At 41.2% G+C, this 22,973-nt stretch overlaps 1 protein-coding gene across 4 annotated transcripts in view; it reads right to left on the bottom strand.

The window, feature by feature from the left end:
- Positions 1-2,118: 2,118 nt before the first annotated feature.
- Positions 2,119-22,973, bottom strand: part of FNDC3B (fibronectin type III domain containing 3B) — a 311,856-nt gene continuing 291,001 nt past the window's right edge. For 3 of the 4 annotated variants that reach the window (XM_072960949.1, XM_072960956.1, XM_072960973.1), the window contains exons 24-26: positions 17,424-17,590; positions 14,787-14,914; positions 2,119-5,618 (exon numbers count right to left, since the gene is read on the bottom strand). In XM_072960949.1, coding sequence (XP_072817050.1) covers positions 5,307-5,618; positions 14,787-14,914; positions 17,424-17,590 — 607 coding nt within the window. In that variant the 3' untranslated portion in view covers positions 2,119-5,306. The remainder of the gene's footprint in view (positions 5,619-14,786; positions 14,915-17,423; positions 17,591-22,973) is intronic. The other variant, XM_072960966.1, reaches the window with a different exon arrangement.

Here is a 22,973-nt window from a genome sequence, read left to right as displayed (position 1 = left end):
GGAAACTCATGTGTTTACAGATTTCCTGTTCTTTCTGGAGTTCTGTTATTTGGATATTGAATGTCCTGGTGTGATCCTCATCTCTCCATTTTTTTTTTATAAAACTTTTTGGGGTTTTTTTTTTTTTGGTTATTCTCTTAATTCCAGCTTCTAACCATTCTACTGAGTTTCTAATTTCCAAGAATATTTCCACATTTTTAAGTACAGTCGATTTACAATGTGCTAATTTCTGGTGTACAGCATAGTGATTCATTTGTATATATATATTCCTTTTCATATTCTTTTTCACTATAGGCTATTTATAAGGTATTGAATATATAGTCCCTGTGCTATACAGTAGGACCTATTGTTTACCTATTTTATATACAGTAGTTAGTAGCTGCAAATCCCAAACTTCCAATTTCTCTCTCCTCCTCCTTTCCCTCCTGGTAACCATAAGTTTGTCTTCTATATCTGAGTCTATTTCTGTTTTGTAATGAAGTTCATTTGTCTCCTTTTTTTAGATTCCACATATGAGCGATCTCATATGGTATTTGTCTTTCTCTTTCTGGCTTACTTCACTTAGTATGACAATCTCTAGGTCCATCCATGTTGCTGCAAACGGCATCATTTTATTTTTTACGGTTGAGTGTTCCCACGTTCTTCAGGTGTTCTTTTCCATAGCTTTCTACCCTTAGTCTGCACATGATTTTTCTCATCTCTCTGGGGATACGATAGTTTGCTGAAGCTGCTTCTCCCTTAGCCTCTGATTCTTCCAAGCTGGTGGCTTTGGATGTTGCATTCATGTTAGCAGCTTTCATCAGATGTCGGGTTACCTTATTGATTGGCGAAGATAGAGGACTAAAAGGTTGCTACAGGACAGTGAACTGAAAGCTTCACCTTAGGATGGCGGTTCTCAGTTGTGGCTGCACAATGGAACCAGCTGGGGGAGCTTTAAAAAACATTGATGCTCCAGAAATACTCATGTTCTTGGTGTAGGGTCTGAACACAGAATCTGAAAAACTCCCCAGGTGGTGCTACTGTGTAGCCATGGCTGAGAATTACTAAGGGTGCCCCTGTTGAACCATTTCATCTTCAGGTAACTCTTAAAATAGCCCCTGGACTGGGAGAATGTTACCTTCTCCTGTGGATAAACTTCTGGTTTCTCCAGGGTGGAGGGGCAGCTGCCCAGCTGAAGAAGACAGGGAGGGACTTTAATGGATGTCGCAGCATTTTAAACAGCTTCCTACCACGTTGGACTCCTCCCTCCCTCTTCATGGTCACGTCAGAGGGACACGCTTCTGTCCGCTTGTAAGCCTTCAGCACTTTCTGCATGTAAACTGAATTGGCGGTCATTTCTCCCTTACTAAATTAGAATGTGGCTTTCTTCAGTCGGGTTTCTAAAATTCTGGTGCTGCTAATTCTCTCTCCTTCTTCCCAGTGTCGAGAGTAGTTGTGACTTAAAAAAATCCTTTACCGTATTTTTACGGGTGGAGTCTGGAGCATGCAAAACTTGATGTGTTCAACTTGTTACTTTGACCGCAAAGAATGACCTACTATTCTTTGTAACTCAAAGCTCTCTTTCTCCTATAAACAATTAGTTTCTCCACTTACTTTTCCCTCATGGAGTGGGGAAGAGAGAGTTTATAATGATGAAGCCGTGGCCACGGTGGTCACATCCCACTTTATTGCTGTTGCTGTGGAATGAGACCTGGAGGAGGGAAGGAGGTCAAAACTGGGCGAGTCACGGGGGTAGACCTGGGATCCCGGGTTTGGCATACAGAGAAAAAATGTTAGACAAAGAGGTCCTTTATCCACGCAGACTCTGACAATGAACTGGCGCCCCCTGGGCCTATCTGGTCCACATTCCAATGTTTGCTGGCTCACACACGAGGTCTGACTCGTAGTTTCTGTGAAACATCAGCCTTGGTGATGGCGGGTGGCAATCCCGCAGGACCTCAGACAAGGGCGGGGCTGCAGCCGCCCCTCAGATGGCACAGGAAGCACCCTGCACTGCACCCCCGCCTGGCCTCTCCAGGCATTTGAATTTACGACTTCTGGGATGTGGTTTAAGGTTTTAAAAAGTAACAACAACAACAAAAGCAATCCTAGTCATGGCAGAAGAACCCTAGAGTCAGAAAGAATTAAAACATTTATTGGGCATAAATATATTACATATACACTACAGGTACAGTTAGGTATTACATATAGCATAGTATTTGCAAAATCTATACATTAAAATTGATATGGCAGTTTTAATACAATGTATATGAAATAGTCTAAAATTTACAATACAGGAAAACATATGATTATTTTTTTCTCTCCTAAAGTTGAAAAGCTTGGAATGTATGTCCAACAGTGAGGTAAAACATTTTGTCTTTCAATTTAAAGAATTGTGCAAGGATAACATTCAAACACATTCAATTAGGGCACTTTTCAATTTCGACAGGAATACTGAATCACTGTAGCCAACAAAACGCGGTTAGAAAATGCCAACGTTTCAAGTTGATAGGAACAAGGCAGATAATATGCAAAAAATCTTCTTAAAAAAGTTTTCTTTTTAAACAATGTCTTTGAGGACAAAGGACATTTTGCTTCACACGACTGGAATTTCTTGTGCCAGGGAGGAGTCTGACATACAGAGCATCAGAAAGCCACTCACTCGTTCCTACATATTGCAAAAGGGCAAAGAGAGAAGGTTAACATAACACTTTATTTTATTGTTCGTGTGTAATGGCAATATATATATAGTTATATATCAATATCACGTACACATATTGTGATAGAAAACAGTGCCAGATAGAGTAACAACTTTTTGACTGAAGGGATTACAATGAACACCAAATAATGGAGAGCAATAAAATAAAGTGCCGTCAGCTAGTGTTTCACACACTTCAGCTTCCTGGTGGTTACACAGATAGTATGAAAATCTCAAAAGGATCAAATGTTCATAGCAATTTTGGCCTAAAATATTATTTCATTTAAAAAATTTCAACCAATTCAGAGGATTTCTTTATAGCAGCAGTTCTGAAGTGTTTCCAAAAAGGGACGCTTTTTGTTCTGCAAACAGGGTTCTTCGACTCAGTTGAATCTTCATTGCTTAAAAAATGCCTTCTCCCCAAAACACCTGCATGAAATTGTTTCAGAAGATGCAGGTGCACCGTCAGAGTGGGTCATAACACATATTTTAGAGGGATGAGTTTTGGAAGGCCTGAACTTTGGCAAAAATATATTTACCTTGATGCCATCAGTTTGCAAGGCTAATTAAACTAATAATTATAGTCAATAACAAAATACAGAACTTTTCTAGTACTTACTACATCAATGTAGGCACACAGAATAATTCACTGATCTTAGCACTTTCTTTCAAGAGATGATTACGGTATTTTTGGGGTACATGTAAACGTTTCAATCACTGATAATGGATTTTTTTTTTTTTGGCATTTAATGCACTAGATGCTCATTAAAAACAAGAAAATGTCAGAAAATGATAATACTACAGATGTTGCCGAGGAACAAGACTGACCTAAAATTACAAAAGTATAAAACAAAATAACATGCTACAAGGAAAAATTAGTACATAAGTACATTTTAAAAATTTTACAATAAATAAAGATTGCACTGTAATTGGCATTTAAAGTACTGTATGCAGAATATAGTATAAATAAACCAAAAACAAAATAATGTTGGTTTCCCCATGACTTTGGTATGGGAATATTTTAAGCTAGTACAGGATACTGCATCTTAAGACAACATAGACCAAGAACAAAATAGCTATGATCAAGAAAAACCAAGTAGCAAAAATATACAAAAACAGAAGCAGGGGGATACACTGTGTCTGTTGCACCCTTTTGGAATATATTTGCACCTCCAACTCTTAAATGTCCCTGAGGTACGCGAACATTATGGACTTCATATAAATAATCCAATGACTTTGGGTTAAAACTGATTATCTCATGACTCAAAATAGACATGCAAGAGTAACACTTTGCACTCCAATAGCACCTGTTGATCAAGGATCTCAAAGCACTTACAAACATTAGAATCCCCATTTTGTTTTTTTTTATTTTATTTTTAATGCATGGGAAAACTGAGGCACAGAGAGGTAAAGTGACGTGTTCAGGTCACGCAGCAAGTTAGTGACAGATCCAGGGAGAGAATCTAGGCTCCTTGACCCCCAAACACCCTGTGCTTACCACCGAAGACCATTCCCTCTCCACATGTGGCCAGGTCAACCCCAGAAATAGGAACTACAAATTTAGATGACTCTTTTGGGTTTTATCAGTTTTCATCTGCTGTTAGATTCATATTATGTGCACTGAATTAAGGTGTTGAAATTCAATCACTTCATTGATACCTCAAAGAACAGCCTAAAGGCAAATCTTTCAAGAAGAATGAGCTGACATGTAAGAAGACTGCTCACAATTAGTGTAAATCATGGACAATGGGCAGAGGCACTAAACTGTCACCAGTTCTCGTCATATAATTCTGGTCAAACATAACAGAATATATAATAACTCTAGTGATTAGATTAGAAGTAGTTATATACAAAGACAAACAAGTTAAAGCAGCTTTTAAAATAGCTGAACAAGGAAACTAACTATTGCACAATGCCCTCGTAAAGTTACTGCTATGAATTGACGTGGTAAAATCTACAATGCTCCACAATTTATAGGTGCATTTTGGTTACTTGATTTCTTAGACAGGCAGCTCATAGTGTTAAAATCATAAGAAATACAGATTATTAAAACATCTCAGATTAAAGTACACATTTTCATTTCGATGAGCTAATAAACAAAGTTTAACTGAGTGACAAAACAGTTGTTTAAAAGGGCAGCCTTATCTGAGTGAACACATCTCTGGATGTGGCGGTGGTTGTGTGGTAAGACTCCGACAACACTGAAATCCTAGCCCTGTAACTACACGCACTGTGACTCATGTTCACAGAAACAGATGATCAAGACGTGAGAAGTGACTGGTGAATATAAATTACTAAACTGTAACACGGAAAAAAAAAAATCTAAGGCTTGCAAAAGACATCAGTGAAAAAATAGAATAAAGGCAAATCTGAAAATTTAAGAGAGAACGTAAGCTAGCTTTTGGTATCTGGTTTGCTTTTTCTTTTAAAAAAAAATCCAGTTTAACCTCTTCCTAGTTTTGCATTTCAAAAAGGTGCACCAAAACACTGATATTTTTTCCCTAGCTAAATCTGTAAAACAAGTATATAAATCAAAGAACAAAAGGGCTTAAAAAAGGGAGTATCTGAATAAATGTGTGTATTAAAATGTGTAGCATTAAATTCATACCTCTAGTTTTGTTGGGTTTGCTTACTTCATTAAGAAGTACTGTAATATAAAGGCGAATAAAATGGACAAAGTTGCAAAGCCAACCACAATGAGGGCTGCAAACTGTTCATCAGTAGGCATCATGCTCTTCATTTTGGGATCATCTAAGCTCCCCATGTCCCCGGTAAGCATGACCTCGCTTCGCTGTAGCGCGAAAGCTGCAGAGGGGCTGAAAGCCCCGCTTAGCTCCTGAGAGGTGTCCGCACAGCGCCGGCACGCACACACACGGAACCTGTAGTCTGTGTTGGTCTGGAGGCCTGAGATCTGGAATGTGGCTTCTTCTCCCTTGTACACCTGCAAGAAAACGGACAGTCTTGGTCAATTAATTTATAACAGTGTGGTCTCTGAAGTCATATTTATATAACAGCAGGGGCCTTGTGGACCAGGCTTCGTTTAAATGAACTCGTAACAACGAAAGTTATATGGAAAGGCAGCTCTCCCAGTCTCTATTTCATCCATAAAAAAGGTACTTCAACCTACTCTGAATAAAACACAACAAATTCAGTGATTCTGACACTGACAAGACATAAGGCACTGGCTAGAATCGCAGCTGACACACGTAATCAAGATGCATCTAGCTAAATTTTAGTAATTTAGGCTATAAATCAGAAGATGATTTGATTCTTACAAAGGGCTCTCTGATCTTGGTGCACAGAACAAGTTAACATTTTTTAATAGAGACAAAAATATAGAAATAAAATGAAAAGTTTCAGTTGAATGATTTTGACAACTGGCTACAGCAGGTAACACTACTCCATCAAGATATCCCACCTCCACCCCTAAACGCTATTCTGACTTCTCATTCTGTTAATTCGTTTTGCCTGCTCTAGAAGTTCACATACATGCAATCAAACACTATGCGTTCTCTTGTCCTATGAGATTTACCCATGTTACTGATACAGTAGTTATTCCTTTTACTGCAGAAGTATCCCATCATATATGCCTATACTTTGATCTATTTTAAGAAACATTTGCAGTTTCTAGTTTGGAGTTTTTATATAGTGAGATTCCTATGAACATTTCTGCACAAATCTTTGAGGATGTAAGTTTTTATTTTTCTTGTGTGAATACCCAGGGGTGGAAGTGCAGGGTCATAAGTCTGTATTTAACTTTGAGAAACAGCCTTCCCAAGCAGTCCTTTGCAGTCCTGCCAGCCAAGCATGAGTTCCAGTTGCTCCACCCCTCACCAACATTTGTTATTGTCATTTTTATATTTCAGCCATTCTAGTGGGTAAGAATGGTACCTTATTTGCATTTCCCTGATGCCTAGTGGTGTTTCCCACCTTTCATGTGCTCATTGGCTATTCATATGCCTTCTTTTGTGAAGAGTATGTTCAACTGTTTTGCCTATTTTTGTTTGCTTTTATAAGTGCTCTTTATATAATCTGGATGTAAGATTTTCTTTTGGTCAGATTGTGTTGTGAATATTCTCTCCTAGCTTTGTGGCTTACCTAATCGTTTTTGAGAAATAGTTAATGCAGTCCAGTTTATCACAAATTAACAATTAATCTAATGTCTACCTGTCTTTAGTGTTTCTTGTCTGTATGACTAAGCTATTCTTTTCCGTTAGGGATCTAGGATGTTTTCTTCTCCTTTGTTACCTCTAATATAATCACCATGAGGCTTACAAGGACTTGAACACTACATTTATCACCCTTTGAGTTGAAGATAATAGGAATCTTTGAGGGAGGGTGGAGGAGGTAGGTCTTACATGGTTCTTCTATCAAAGTGATGCTAATCCTCAAAAAACTTAGAGGAAATAATCAGCTTAAAATTATATAAAAATCCATGGCTTATATTAGAGTCCATAAATAGAGATACGAAAAAACTAGCTGGAACTCAACCAAATCAGTTAAGAGATCTGGTTGATGAATAATTACACAAGTGAAATTAACTGAACACTTTCTAGCTGAGTGGCACTGAGTTAAAACCTGTAAAGTGCTTAAAACATGCCTGGTACATAAGCAACTGCACGGTGAAATTAGCTAGTATTGTCACGAGTACTATTCAGAACTTAAACAGCTCTAAATATATTCTTAGAACACAGCGATTAAAAATGACAGGGGCATTTTCAACCTAGTGACAGGCCACCTTAGTAAAGCTGTGAATTTTGCCCACTAATACAAATATCCTAGAAAATAAAGAGTATTTCCAACAATCTCAGCTTTGTCTGAAATTAAAGAGAATGAGTGGGAATCCACAACGCTCAGTGTGTCTAAACACTGCTGTGTAAACTTCTGCAAGAAGCGGGCTACTTTGCCCGTGAGCACAAGTGCACTGGCCACTCACTCACCAGTGCTGCGCCAACAGAAAGATGGCAAAAGGATCACACTTCACAAAAGGGATTGCACTCCCGATGTTCACCTGATGTCCGTCCTTTTTCAGAATTTTCGTCCCCCATTTTCAAACTCTACAACTAGACCTTGAGTCTTACTGTACTTTTATTTAGTGACTAAGCCCTAGAAAACCAATAGTGTTTCTGATACTTTTCCAGATTCACTCTCGCTTTTGCTATTCCCTTTGTAACATTTAAAGCACATTTCTCCTGGTGTGTTACTCTGTTTAAAGATTGTGGCATGTATCTTAGCAAGTGGGGTTACAGGCAGAACTCAGCTGGAGCAACCAAGAACAAAAGAGCTGTAAGAAAACCCCCAGCGGTACTGGGAGACCACTCCTTTCTCACAGCTCACTGTTCCAATGATAAGTCAGTTAAATGGGTATTTTAAGATGAGCTTGTTGTCATGGTGACTGACCCAACCCACACACAGCCAGCTAATCAGGAGCTCGGACTACACGGCGACAGTATTGCCTCTGAATTATTTCCCAACCTGTGGTGGTCTCAGGAAAACAATGGTGTAAGTTTTTTTTCTTTAGAGAGACTTTTTCATTATGACTGTTTTTTACTTTTGTAATTTAGATTTACTTTACTAAACTTAAAAGCTTAAGTTGACATTCTCTGCGACACATCTTTCCTTTGAAACTGCTGGGACTGTTCATGAAGAGAATGATTTGCAATCTATGGGACCAGCGTACTAGCTTACCAGTCCCTTTGTCGTCTGGGCTTTGGTTTCCTATCAGCACTGGCCCAGGGACACAATCCAGTCTATGGTGGTGATAAGTTAATGCTGGGATGTTTATGGAGCTGCAGAAAAGCTGCCATCTAAACCTTGCTTGCAAGGCTTCTTGATAGACCTCTTTCATCAATTCTTTTGGAGGCCACACCTCTTGAAATGCTTAGATTTGTCCAATGGTCAAATACTGCATCTGCTGGAGCTCTTTTCTTCTGCGCAACTCTGGGAAACTTTCTGGTCTGACTTGGCCACCGGGAGGCACTAGGCATAGTCCTCTCTGCATGGGAACAGGAACGGGCATCAGGATCCCAGGTCTAAGTCCTTGCTGGGCCACTTCTCTAGGTTTGTGACCTTCGGCAAGTAATAGCGTTGAGCCTGTTTTCTCTTCTTTAAGGTGGGGATAGTACCAGTACCTAACTTAACCCCAAGGTGGGTTGAGGATTAAAAGCACTGGACGTGAAGAATGCTTTGGAAAAGGAATATGCTGGAGATAAGCCAACTTTATCACATTTAATCCTCCTGATTACTCTAGCAGGTGAGTATTTTAGAGATGAGAAAACTCAGGATCAGCAAGGCTGTTAACTCCATAATGTCTCATGGCAAACAAGGGGAGAGGTGGACCCCAGATGAGGTCGTACTTCCAATTCCAACACCTATGTGCATGCTCACCACCGGAAGTGCCCCAGCTCTGCTGCTTCCACCCAGGTAGGCGATGCTGCTACCACCCGTCCTCTATTTAGTCCTCATCTCATTACTACCATGTGACACTGGGTCCAGTTCTCTCGGCCTCTGACTTTGTCTTCCCAGGGGCTCCACAACTTCCCTGGGTCCCACTGCTCCAGAAGGAGAGCACTGCCTTTCCTATATGAGGTATGGAAAGTAGTTCCCCAACCCACTCTGAAAAGCAAAGACCTGGGCAGAATTTCTGTGGTGTGGCCTCTTAATTTATGGCAAACAATAACCTCATGCCCTACAGATGTCTGAGAGACTTTTGGAAAGTAGGTATAAATGAACATTATGCACATTTATATCTAGGATTAAATGATTCCTGTGGTTTCCAGAATTTGTTGGCTAGATCATTCTAAGAAAGTTGGCTTAGAAGTAATTTCCCAGAAACCCAATTCATACAGAGACTTTATATATAAATTCTGATGGTAGTCCTCAACTTTAGCTCCTTAAAGATCTCTGAAAATGTATTCTGAAAGCAAAGGAATGCTACTTTTCTCATACCATTAGGCAAAAAGCTTAATAAAAAGAAAAAATGAATTTCTAATTGAAGGAAATGTCTTTAATGACAAGTTCAATCAGAAATTAAACTTTAAGTCATGAATCTTTTTTAGCCATTTCTATTTTAATTCGAATAGCTCCCCCTTTCCACAGGCATTGTCAACACAATGTTACTATCTTTAGAAATATGTATGATATATATTGTCTATATACGTATGGCATGTATCGCGTTTGGGGCTGTGTTCTATTTCCATAGCAACCAGCATAATGGCTAGAACAAAGTATATGTTCAGTGAATGTTCTCTACTTAGAACCCTTAAGCACTTTAGAGTATTCTTATACCACAGTTTGAAAAAAGAAAATTACCAGAAACAAGTACATGTGAATGTTAAGTATCAGAACCCACACATAAATCAGAGTTTAGCACAGGTCCCACCATCACTGTATAGAATGGAATTGCTAACAATGATTAAGTTGTTTTCAATGTATTGAGAGAAAATAAGTGGTTTCTAATACATTTAAGAAATAGTCAACAATGGTTATTAAGCCTTTTGGATGAACTCTTACCTAAGGAAGAATTAAAACAATCTCAATACCCCATTTCCTGAGGTTTGAGGTAACTGATTTGTTTCTAGGTAAATAATCATGGCCAGGCCTGAAGCCCAGCTGAGGTGACCTTTCCTGGGACTGTGCCTCTCACCACAGCCGGGAGCAGGCTGTGCCTGGTGTCCCTTTTGTTTCCATTTTGACAGGGGCACCATTATGGGCTCTTCCTCGTGCCTCAACCCAATTTAAAAGGCAGAGCTCTATTTAAGGCTATCCTTCTTGAAGTAACCAATCATAGTATCATGATAAACATAAACAATATTATTTTTACAAAGACTATTTCTGTTCTTGATTTGGAATACAACATATTTTAAAGTAATTTTGACATGTGTATTCCAAATGAGAGGATTGAAATACCCAGATAACTGAAATGAGGAATCCGTGACTCTTAATTCAGAGTAACATGCTGTGTAGCTCAAATCCTTGAAACAGGGAGCCTTTTGGAGAGCCTGCTGGAGGCCTGGATCTGGACCAATGCCTGTGTCTCTTTACTAATGCTGTCCTTCTCCCAGGAACTGGAGAGGGAGACATACCTTCACAGCATTGTCATCTACACAGGTTCAGCTCATGGCTGAACGGAACTGCTGCTCACTGGAGAAAATCAGCACTCCCACTTTTACAACAACATGGCTGACACTCAGAGAGGTGAGTTAATTCCTCCAAAAACATGACTAGGGGAGGCAGATGTAACACCCCTTACCCCCAGCCCAAATGGGAATCCACTAACCTGCTGCCTCCTCTGTGAAGGGTGCAATGCTGGGCAGGCATCGCTGCCCCCGAGCCAAAGTGGAAAGACAGGCAAGGCACTGTTCCTGAGCTGCTGCTTGGGGGCCTGTGAGCTCAGAGCACTGATTATGCTGTTCTGTTCTACGCCAGGCATCCCTCAGTACAGAGCACCTAAGTTTCTCAGTAAGCCAGGAGTCCTATTACAAAACCCCATGAAACTTAATATAAATTTATTTCATATGTAATTTTCAATGGACATATACATAAACATTTTTCTGGTGTAAGGGGTCATAGCCTTCATCATATTAAAGGGACTTATAAACCTAAGAAATTTAAGTTAAATATCTTGATCTATTCTTGCTGTAGATTTGACCCTTTATGACTGTCTTATTGCACGGGTTTTTTAAAATTTTTACATAGCCTGTTTAATTTCTGGGTTAGGAAATTAAATCGAAAGCCTTTAAAATATATGTAAGCTTCAAGTCTTTAAAATAGTTCTGTCAAGGTAAAGGGGAGATCCTTCTTCACAGCACCTTCTGTGATACAACAAAGAATCAATACACATCCCTAAATACTACTCTAAAAAATGATACAAAACACATTGATACAGAGATGCCCACCAGCTGAAATGCAGAGCTCTATAAATTTTCAGATGCTTCAAAGGTTGTCTTAATGCAACAAATCTGAGCAACAACAATTAATAATTTGTCACAAATTCTGACTCCCAATAGGTGGTAATTTCTTGCAGTCTGTTACCTTTTTCTCATCTTCAGTGTTTAGATACTTTATGTAAAAGATTATTACTGTCTGAACAGGAAATGAATAAATCATTTCATTTTACATTCTTATGTATTTATTAAACTGTTTATGTACTGGCTTGAGAAAAAAAAAATCAGTCACCTGCCTGTACATACAATTTTCATTCTTTTCAAGAATGCTTTATAATTAATACTGTTTGAAAAGAAGTTTTAAGCTTCTGGAAAAAAGCTTTGCTTGGGAGATTTTTTAAATGGCAGAAAAGCCAAATATATGCATGCATTCTAATGCAGAGTAGAATTTTAGGTGAGCACTTAATACTTCAAGTTAATAGACTTCCATAATTAGAACCAGCTGCTTACCCCACATCATGATGGCTGAACAAAAGAAAGCTAATTAGACTTAAAGTTTCCAGCAAAATATCAGAAAAAGCCCTGGTCCTTGCCATATGTCACCTGTAAAAATGAGCTTGGGGAGCAGAAGGACACTGTCCTATACTATGGGTGACTTTTTTCACCTAAGTTATAATGAAGTTTATTCTCTTCAGCACTGCAAGTCTAAATAACCCTGTTCCTTTAAAACTGCCTCTTTCCTGCATGTAAGAAACATTTACTGAGTGCCTAGCTATGTGCCAGTCTTGGGAAAATAAAAATGAATAACAAGCCCACATTAGTGAATCCTGTCTAGTTAGGGCCCCAAATGACACACACACAGCGCTTTCTTCAAGCCTGTAGCTCTGCTGGAGCGTACGCTCAGCACTGACCGCCTCTTGTTTTCTTTCGCTTTGCCTCTGAATTCAAAGCCTGCTGTCTCGGGGCCATAATTATTTTAACCGTTACTCTCTGCACACACAATATAAATAGGTTTCATCCCCTATCTTGTATCCAGAACAAGTGAATGAAGCACTCAAAACATCATGTTTAAAGTTAATGCTTATTGAATAGGGAGAAGCAAAAAACTCAGTACAAACGGTCCCTGATTCAACTGTGGCTTTTCATGTACCACTACCTGCCTTAATCATTTCTTGGAAAATGCAGGAAACACATGGTTAGGAGAAGAATGCTAATCCCCATCTACTGAGCCCGCCCTGGTGTACTATGTTTTCAACACGAAACTCTTGTTTATAGCTGTTAACAATAAGAAACATATTTGGGGGCATATATGTGATTGTTTATTAGTCTTTGTACGGCTATGGGTCTAAATATGTAATATTAAACAAACAGCAAGATTCAAAACAGCCAATCTGCCAATAAAATCTAAATTATGAATGGATTGACGTATACCCTACCACAGCCTGAGGTATGCATGCTGGGCAAACGATGCTTTTTCCGTGTGAAACAGCAACCACTGTTCTTGGAGAAGCAGAACGTTCTTCCATGTACAGGCAGGAAAGTTAAAATGACGAGCATGCAAGGAATGTACTGTTGGGAAGTGAATATTGTGATGTGTTGTGAAATTTGGTAGCATTTCATCCTCTAAGCATTTTTACATTGCTGTGGGACAGGACAGCGCTACTAGCGTTAAAGATGACTGAACCTCTGCGCTCTGCGTGAGCTGAGACTCTGAAACCAATCATATCTGTGCACTAAGATGAAACGGTTACACACATAAAATCACTTACTGTGAAATGAAATATACTGTATAAAATGAGACTGTAAAATGAAAGGAAACAATAGTGTTTTTGCTCTTACTGAAGAGGAATGATGGAAACTTTGGTAATAATCACCCACTGATATTAATCAACACTGGTGGCTGTCATATTTAAAGTTTGTGCAAAATGTGCTTAAAGCAATTCATTCTTTGTTAATATGAAGTGTCAGATAAAAGTGCTGTAAAAGTTACCAAAATTTTCTTTGATTCTTTATATAAATTAAAAATTGGGGGGGAGGTAATTAGGTTTATTTATTTTAATGGAGGTCCTAGTAATTGAATCCAGGACCTCATGTATCCTAAGCATGCACTCTATCACTTGAGCTATATATACCCTCCCCCAATTTAAACATTTTTATTTAAATAAATTCTTTATTACTTATATAAGGAACATCAACCAGCAAATTAGAAAAAACTCTGAATCAAATTATTTTATACTTGTTTTGTGTGTCCAGAGTCTCAACAGTTGCATAAAGATGTCTTTACAATTATACTAATGTTTCAGAAGGCAGGTGGCATTTATCTTTGACTTCCTGAGTTGATATAAACATCTCCCCCACCCACCACAGTAAAAGTGTTGGTAAAGAATGGGTCTCTGCTTTCCTAATGGAGTAACAGTATTATATCCTGATTCCACATAATAAGTCCCGGGAATGTTGCGGAAACCTAGAGTATGTGAATCTTCCATAGCCGATGACAGGATAATGTGGGGCTGCCTAAGAATTAGGATCAAAAAGGGTGTGAATAATACTAATAATAAAAAAAAAACCTTTATCTGGCTATACTCCAATCACATTCTCTCTCTGGATGAGTTTATCCTGTGATCTGTACAGCTTTGCTACTCAAATTAGTCTACAGACCAGCAATGTCAACGTCAACTGGGAGCCTGAACCTCGGCCCCAGACCTACTGAGTCAGAATCTGCACTTTAACAGATTCTCAGGTGAGTCCTATGCAATTAAAGGGTAATAAGCAATGACCAGAGCTCCTGAGTCACAGACTGATTGACAGGTCATCTTTCTTATCCTTCAATTATAACTTTTATAAAGAAGGCAGACAGGACATGGGCTTCCTTAGTTAGGCTGACACTACTTCCCTCTAGAGTAAAACTACTTTAGTTTTCAATTACATACAGACTTTGATACTTAAGAACATCACTGCCAATATCAAATACAGAACTTAAAACTCTTTACAAGATTATGCTTGAGAACGGAAAATTTAAGGGTACCACCACATACAAAATAAAATGTAAGTTAGGGCTAGTATACCCTAAAGAACTAGGTGATGGGTACATGTGAGGCAATTTCTATGCCTGATTTTAAGAAAAATGTAGCTCACTGGTCACTGAATCATTCACGGCAACAGGCAGAGACCAGGAGCGGCCTGACCCTGATGGGCCGCACACACGCACGCGCACCGGTTCTTACCTGTTTGTACTCAGATTCTCTTCCAACCAATACCTGCAGGATGTAGCTGACAGGGTCGCCTTTCATTGGTGGTACCGTCTCCCACAAAATTTCACATGAATTTCCTTCTAACTGTGTTACTCGAGGTGCTGAAATACAAATTCACACATCCAAGCTCAAAATTCAAAGTATCGTATTAATAATATTTTAGTACTATTAGAACCCAGAGGGAGGGTGATTGCTTGAGTCTGCCCTGAGAGGGAAATTTATTTGCCCAACCTCTTTATCAAACTAGCAATGCGCCCTTTACACAGAGAAGACACTCCATGTCTAGCAAGCCATTGGTGAAAAATCCTTTGCTCATTATCTTATAACTGTGCTTGGCCTGGATTGCATTTTTGTTGTTTTTTTTCCGATGGCTAATGAGCACCTCCTATGCTGTTAGGGTCTCTGGGGGATACAAAAATAAGTATGATAAATACTACTTTCAAGGAAATTAAGACCTGGTTGAAGGAAGGGGTGAGAATGGTATGAAACAAGTACAGACCAAAAAACCAAAACTGTAAGGCAGACCAAAATGCAGTATAAACAGCATGTTGGGGAATTCTAAGGGAGGGAAGGAAAGTCACACCTGTGGGAGAGTCTAAGGAGGGTTTGAGCAGCAGGTGACATTTGAGATAAGCCTTTAAAAGTGAGCTTACATTTGCATTTTTTTAGTTTATTTTTCACCTACTGGACACTCCTCATTCTGGTTTAAAGCTAAATTATAGTAGTTTGCAGTAAAGCCCTTAAATGTTATAGAATTTTAAAATATTTTCTTATAGCTTATGATATATCTCTACAGCTTAATTCAATATATTTTTCTATTTTTAACTAGAATGTGTAACTCCTTTCTAATTTCTAATTACATGAACTCTTTAGAGGCAGTTATTTCTACCTGTAATTCTGAGAAAAATAACTTAATCTTAAAAAGAAAAAACAAATTGGTATTAGTTGGCCAAAACTCGAAGCAATTTATGGAAAAACTAAAGACTCATCAGACTAAACAGTCCTCTAGCTAAGACAGTAGTTTCCTGAATCTAAGAGAGAGGAAGACAACCCGCCCACGTGCACATGTGAGGAAACTGCCCTTCTGAAGAAAACGTACCGCGACATGCAAGGGCTACGGATTTCATGTTCTGTTTTCAACAAAATGCAACCCCCTCAGCAATCACTTTCAGAGGCAAAGGTAGTGCCAGAAAGATCTCTGAAGTTAGCCGGTTGGTCAATGTAGCAAACCTTCCTGCCACAACAACAAACCCAGCAGCCAGTGTGTTCAGGAATCTCTTCTGCTACAGCTGGAAGACGGAGCTGCACAAAGCGCCAGGGCACCTCCTGCCCAGGTGACCCCGAACGCCTTTCACAGGCACATCCATTTACACTAGTATCTCAGTCACACGGAACAGCAGCTGCCAGAGCTTCTGGACTGCTGAGGGGCAGGGAAGCAGGGGGGCGGCATCTACCATTAAGTACCCTGGAAGGAGCTACGGGAACCTTCACAGGATGCAAGCCAGACAGTGAGTCAGACTCTGACCCGGGTCCTGGAGGCCTTGCACCCTCCTTAACAGACTCTACCCCGGAGGGGGCTGACAGCTCCTCTGTGTGGAGGCAGTGAGTTCAACGGCTTTGCTCCTGAGGCCAGATACATAGGAACCTTTTCAACAATCTGTGCTCACTGCCTAGCCACCCACATAGTAGCCAACCCTCACTATACCCCACGTAAGACCTGGTTCAGGTGGGCGGCTTGTCTATCTGTCAGCCTCAGAATCATTTTGGGCAGCAGCTGGAATAATGCAGACAGGCAGCAGGGACCTGCGCCAGCGTCCCACTCCTGGGGAGAGGGAGGCACAGGCTCTGGAGTCCGTGGGGGGCTGGGCCTGGGCCAAGGCTGGGTGGGAAGGGCCCAGCCAGCCCCGGCTATTGCTGGCTGCCCGGCCTTGACAGTCTGCTGTGCATAAGGCAGAACTTTGGCTGAAAATGGGAGACGAGGGCTCAGCAGACCCGGTGGAGGGAGAACCTGGGTGACTGGCTTTCACTCACTCCCTGTTCCCTGTTCCCGTGAAGGGGGCAGAGAGTAAACCAGTCACTCACAAACCTCAAGACAAATGCCCCAGGAGATGAGGACAGGCCCCTGCTGCGGCCTTCGAGTGGGGGAAGGGCTGTGGACCCTGCCCACCTCAGTCTCTACTTGCACCACGGGCATCCAAAGATGCATGCCAACCCCTGAAGGGAGATACTCACACCTCCCCTGGTGAACCGCCCAAAGCACTACCACCAGGAGCTCACCCCCATTCCTAACCCGACACCTGTCACTCAGGTCCATTTCTTTTCTTTGTCCATCTATCTTCTGTGACTGCGTCACCACTAAATTATTTGTAATAAACATTTACCATACTTGAGAAGGTCATCACTGGTAGGCCCTTTTCCTTTAAGGCCTCTCATTTCCCCTAGAGAACCCACTGCCAAACCTTCTGTTTTAGAAAGTTCTTTTGATTCTATCTTGCTGATACGTGAAATGTGAGAAGAGTATATTTACGATCAGAATGGAGCCTCCCATTCTAAGTCCCAACATCTCCTCATTCTCACAGGAGAGCATAACCGAAGACACTGTCCACAAACCTTTGATGGTCGGGGGGATGCTCTTGGTTGTGCAGAAGGTGTAGGTTTCCGAGAAGGGCCCTTCCCCAGCCTCGCTCGCTGCTTGGATTCTGAAGGAGTAGCATGTGAATTCCGTTAGTCTCTGGACCTTGTAGGTGTGGCTGGGTCCTCTGTAGATTGAAATAAACCTAGAGAAAGGAGCAGAATCCATTAGCCACCTGAACTCTTATTAGTAATGAGAAATTACGATACAAACGTGGAGCAGATTAGCCCTACTTGGTAAATGCTTTTCATACTATCTGAATTAATAACCAACTAGTTGCTATGTTATGGTTAAGCTTAATGTCTCATATGTGTTCACATAAAAGAAAAACACAAATTTAAGCACATAAAGCTTAGAATGAGATCCCTTTAATTATGGTATAGATTCTAGAAACAACAGTTGTTCATGCTTTTATTTACTAACGAAAACTAGAAATTTCAAATTTTTCACAATTTTCATATAATCTGATACGTTAACTTCTACTCTGTACCAGGCAATGAAGTTAATACTAACTAGGTACCTGAGAAATACAATGTCCTCTTTACCAGAATTTTCTAAATAACTGAGGTTTAGCTAGAAAATTCTTTAAATTTTAACCTTTAATCTTTTCAAGAGCTTTCAAAGCCCCTTTCTCAAACTAGTAAGATGACATTTATGATTATTCATCTTTGAGAAAATATGTAAAATGAAAAAAAAAAACTGCTCAGAATCATCAGGTTAATCAAAATAACAGAAACAGCACAGGTGGCTGGACAGTTTAGACTGGCAGCTTCTGGGTCCTTCTCCTCTCTGAATCAGGGCTGTTCTATACTTCTCTGCTAATTAATATTTCCATGAGACATGGACATAGAAAGTAATGAAGATAAAAAATAAGGCCTTATATTTTGTTTTCCCCCAGGGTCTTAGAAAATTAGTATCATGATGAAATTGGATTACTCAGAACTACAATATTATGTCAGCATTTGTCTTTTTATAGTTAAATGCAAAGATCTGGAAACAATATAATTTCCTATAAGTTACCCAGACCCTTTCAGACCCTGAACCTGCTGGTGCAGGGACACTTTGAGAACTGCTGTATGACTTAATCCAACCACAGTGCCTCGTTCCTTCACAGGCCAACTGTTTCTCCCAGTTTCCTGTGCTTCGTCCCAGCGTCTGAGGACAATCTGCTGTCTTCAGATACTGCTGGAAGTCCGTCAGTGATAGAATCACACAATTCAAAACGTCTCATAGGCCAATTTGGCCGAAGGGGTAAGCAGAATTTATGCATTCATTTAGCCGGCATTTCTTGAACATCTGCTGTGTGTGAGGCTCTGTGTATTCAAAGATGAATTTGACCTTGTCCCTGTGGGTTAGCTGGCCCTGTGTGTGGGCAGGGTTCTCTGATGGAGAGCAGCAGCTTTCCCGTGTGCTGGAGAACAGTCCCGATGGGTGCACAGAGATTAAACAGCTTTTGCACAAAACCTGCCAGAGTCAATGCTTACCTTGAAGTGTCCACGCGTCCATCAGCCTCTGCAGTTGAGTTCCTGAGCCCTAGTCATTTCACCTATTTAACGTGGCTTCTGCTTCAACGTGTTAGGAAGCACCTTTTACTGAAGACTGAACATTTTTAATTTCAGGAAAAGACAGAGTTCAGGTTGAAACCCACAAATGCCATGGTAATCTATTTAGCGCTCCTGCCATACCACCACCTTAATGAAGATGCCCCTCGCTAATGCTAGAGGCAAACAGCTACCTATTAACTCAGCCTCACCTGGGCTAGAGTCTCTACCCAGAGTAACTGCCCTTAATCACACACAAAACAGAAGTCATGCTTTAAGAAGTAAGTGTTACATCTTCACTGAAAACTTACAACAAAGCCCAGTTTTAAAAGGCGTTTGGGGAGATCTATCAGCAACAGTGCTGCTTCCTGTCTGCGCCCTGCCCTAAGGAGGGCAAAGGAAGTCCGATACACCTGTGTAGGCAGCAGCGCTCATGCCCACGAAGACGTTTCCTGAAGCAGATTCAGTGCTAATTCTGTACTGTAATTGAAACTGAGCAAACAGCACATTTTCAAATTCATCAAAATCTGCTGTTTCTGGAATAGCTATTTTGTTCCTTTAACTTGTTTTGCTCCTGTACCACAGCGTTTTATCAATCTTTTAAAATTGCAGTCCAGTTTAGAACAAGCACTGTGGAACAGGGGATAGGAATGAAAAACTGTACAATTTTGCCATTAGAACGTTTGTTTGTGTCGAGGGACAGTGCAATAAAGACAATGTCAGAACCGACCTCACAGAGCTGGTGCAAGGTGTAAGTGGGTTACTAAAAAAGAAGTACTCAGAACAGTCTTGACAAGTAATAACCCCTCAATGTGTGTTAGTTATCATTTTACAATGCCGAGAAGACAGGATTTTAAAGAAATTCCACTGTCCCTTCTGAGAGGTCATCTCCATGGCTGTCGGCTGACATGGAGCTTATGTTCCTTCCTCCCAGGTGCAGGGTCGGCTGTGCGGCGAGGGGCACTGCCCTGCAGACACTGCCGTTCATCCCCTCCCACCGCGACCTGTCAGTGTAGCACGGGCAAGGGTCTCTCTCTCCCAAGGCAGGTGGGATTCAATGCGAAAGCTCATGAAACAGATCCAGTTCCTACACAGAGTAGGCTTCAAATCAGTATCTGTTGATCCTAAATTTCTTTCTATACATGCTGACAGTAACTTCTCTTTCAAACAATAAAGATCAACCAAAACAAAACAGAAGCACACAAGCCAACATGACAAGAACATAATCCCTCTTTCACCCGATTCTGTAATCACTTCCCGTCATTCCAAGAGGCAGGAGAAGGAAGAACCTTCTTTCCTCAGAGCCAGTGAGTTACAGCCAGTTGCACAGTGGCCTCTCCAGGAGGCTCCGTAGGTTAACACCCTGTGGCTAGAACCACTTGGGGACAGATTAAAAATACTCATCAAATATTTGTTTTACCAAGACCAACTTAATTGTTTTCTCTCTCCAAAATCTTTTTTTTTAAAGACCAACTTAATTTTAAAACTCATTAAGAAGTAAGCCAGAGGCCTGTGATGAAGGAATTACACATGCTATACATCCCCAGACACAATGATTCAAGACTCCACATTTTAAAATGACCAAGGACTCAGAGCTCAGAGCACAGCTTTGCCATGAAGAGGAGGAGGAGGGCAGCAGTCACCCAGCTGTCCCACGGCTTTCTTCCCCTTACACTTCGTGCCGAGAGCCAGTGCTTGGACCCCACATGTGTTCATGCACCACCTGCCCCAGGATATGAGTCACAACCAGAGGCCGACAGGAGTCCTGCTGTCTTGAAGGCCCTGATCCCTATCACTTCAGAGTGCACTACCCCAAGCCCTGGGGAAAGGAGATCATCCCTGGAATGGGATCAACTAGGACTAGGGAGGACCTACAGCAGCTGGAGTGCCTACAACACCAGCAGGAGATACGAAAACTCTGAGCTCGCAATCCCTTGACTGTTCAAGCCCAGGGGGTGGCCCAGGTGACAAGGGATGCACTACGTGGGGAGTGTTTCCTCTCCTGGACCCCCTTTACTTCTCCCTCTGCCTCCCCACACATTGTTGGTGAGAAGCAGCGGGGCACAGGACTTGCACCCAGGAAGACTGGACGCAAACCTCAGCTCTGTCCCTTACTGCAAAATCACTTGCCCCTGCTAAGCATTTCTCTGATCTGCAAAACAGGGACAGTATCCACCTCAAAGATCGTTTTAAGAGCCAAATGTGGAAATGTCGGTAAAAAACTCAGCACTGAGCTCAACATAAAGAAAGAGTTCTATACAGGGTGCCCAATGGTTACAGGAGCTGTACCATGACTGCCACCAACCATCTAGGCAGGCTAAGGTGCCCTGAGGACCACTGTGGCTCTCAACGCATGCGACCCAGGCCCCTCCCACTTCCTGCCCCAGCCAGAACAGGTCCACCGGCATTTGTGATGTTCTGCTGCCATCAGTTATGACCTGCACTAGACATAGCTCTCCCTTCAGTTAAGTTAATTCGGTGACCAAGAAGTATAAGTGAAATGGTCACTGTTACTTTCATTATATGAATGCTCCTGTGCTACAGAAACACAATGAAAGCATATATAGATACACAGATATATATATGTAAGTATATATAAAAATAAGTAGCAGGTGGCATGGTTCCTAGGCTGTATGTAGCACATGTTTAGTAAAGTCACTGAGTAATTTTCTATCAGTTCAGGCTGAGGCACGTGTAGCCACAGGGACCCTCATGGTATCATAGGTCATTAAAGGTCTCCCTGGAGCCCTGGGTCCGCACTGGCAGTGCCTCTGAGAGGTCGTGTACTTCATCCTCAACCCCTGCTACCTGTGGCCACGTACCTTTGGAGGCATCATCCCCATGACCTAGGGCTCCTGTGAGACCAAGAGAGCAGGTGTGGAAACACCTGTGGGCTCTGCTGTGGTGCAGGGGCTGAACGCACGGTAGGTAATAATCTCTGCGGACCGCAGACTTGAGTCTGAGTTCAGGTTCAACAGCCTTGTGATCTTCAGCTCTACAGCCAAGAAAGTTGTTTGCTCCTGTGTACAATGGGTCTGATGACAGCGGCTACCCACTCAGAGGGCTGCTGTGAGAACTCCAAGGGGTAACTCAGAGAGAACCCATCACAACATACTAGCACTTGTGAGTGGCTGGTACGTACCAGCGGTTATTGTTTGCAACACTGCTATTAATGACAAAGCACCCAGTTTCATGAATGATGTACCTCGTTTCTCAATGCTGGAAAAGCCCAAGGATGTCCCCAGAATGGCATCCCTCCCACTTCCACGCCCTTAGGCTTTCTGGAGTTGGAGGGAAAGCTGTGGAGTGAACACCACCCACCCTATCCTGGTGACCCCAGGCCAAGAACTGCTGCTGAAAACAGGTCAAGACGGAGCGGCGGGTCCCACAGAAGTGCTGGCCACTAATAGAAATTTGGGCATTTTTCCACTCAGGGAAAGGAAAAACGGGAGGGATGCTCTCTCATAGTAAAACAAATATTTACTAGGAAGAGGAAACATAAACAAGGCAGAACGTTTGGTAGGTCACTGAAAGTTTACAGTCTAAATGAATTCTTTATGGCTCTGCCCCCAACTGGCTTTAGTTTTGACTGTAATATCTCCTAGAAACGAAGCATTTGAATGCTAACAAGCACACGTGGGTTTTAATGCTGGTAATTTAGCAGTGGTTTTTTTTAAAAAAATGTCCTACCTATCTATGAATACAAAATAAATTTGCTTATTCTGCCGGCCTGTCAGAGTATTTCATGGTGGGTACAAAGATCCTGGCCACAATGGGGAGTCTGTTACTTTCACTATGAACTTGAACAAGCCGATCAGTCTCCAGGCTGTTTCCAGACACTTGGGATAACTGTCTTATTCACCTGGCAGGACTCTTTATGAGATCCAAGTAAAAGGACCAAGGAAGTTGTAGATTCCTTATTAAGTAGGCAAAACAAGATTACTGACATCTTCAAGAAATTCTTTACACCTCAGTATTTTAGGCTTT

The sequence above is a fragment of the Vicugna pacos genome, chromosome 1 (genome assembly GCF_048564905.1).
Source record: "Vicugna pacos chromosome 1, VicPac4, whole genome shotgun sequence".
Taxonomy (NCBI): Eukaryota; Metazoa; Chordata; class Mammalia; order Artiodactyla; family Camelidae; genus Vicugna; species Vicugna pacos.
This window is presented reverse-complemented; position numbering and strand designations above follow the sequence as displayed.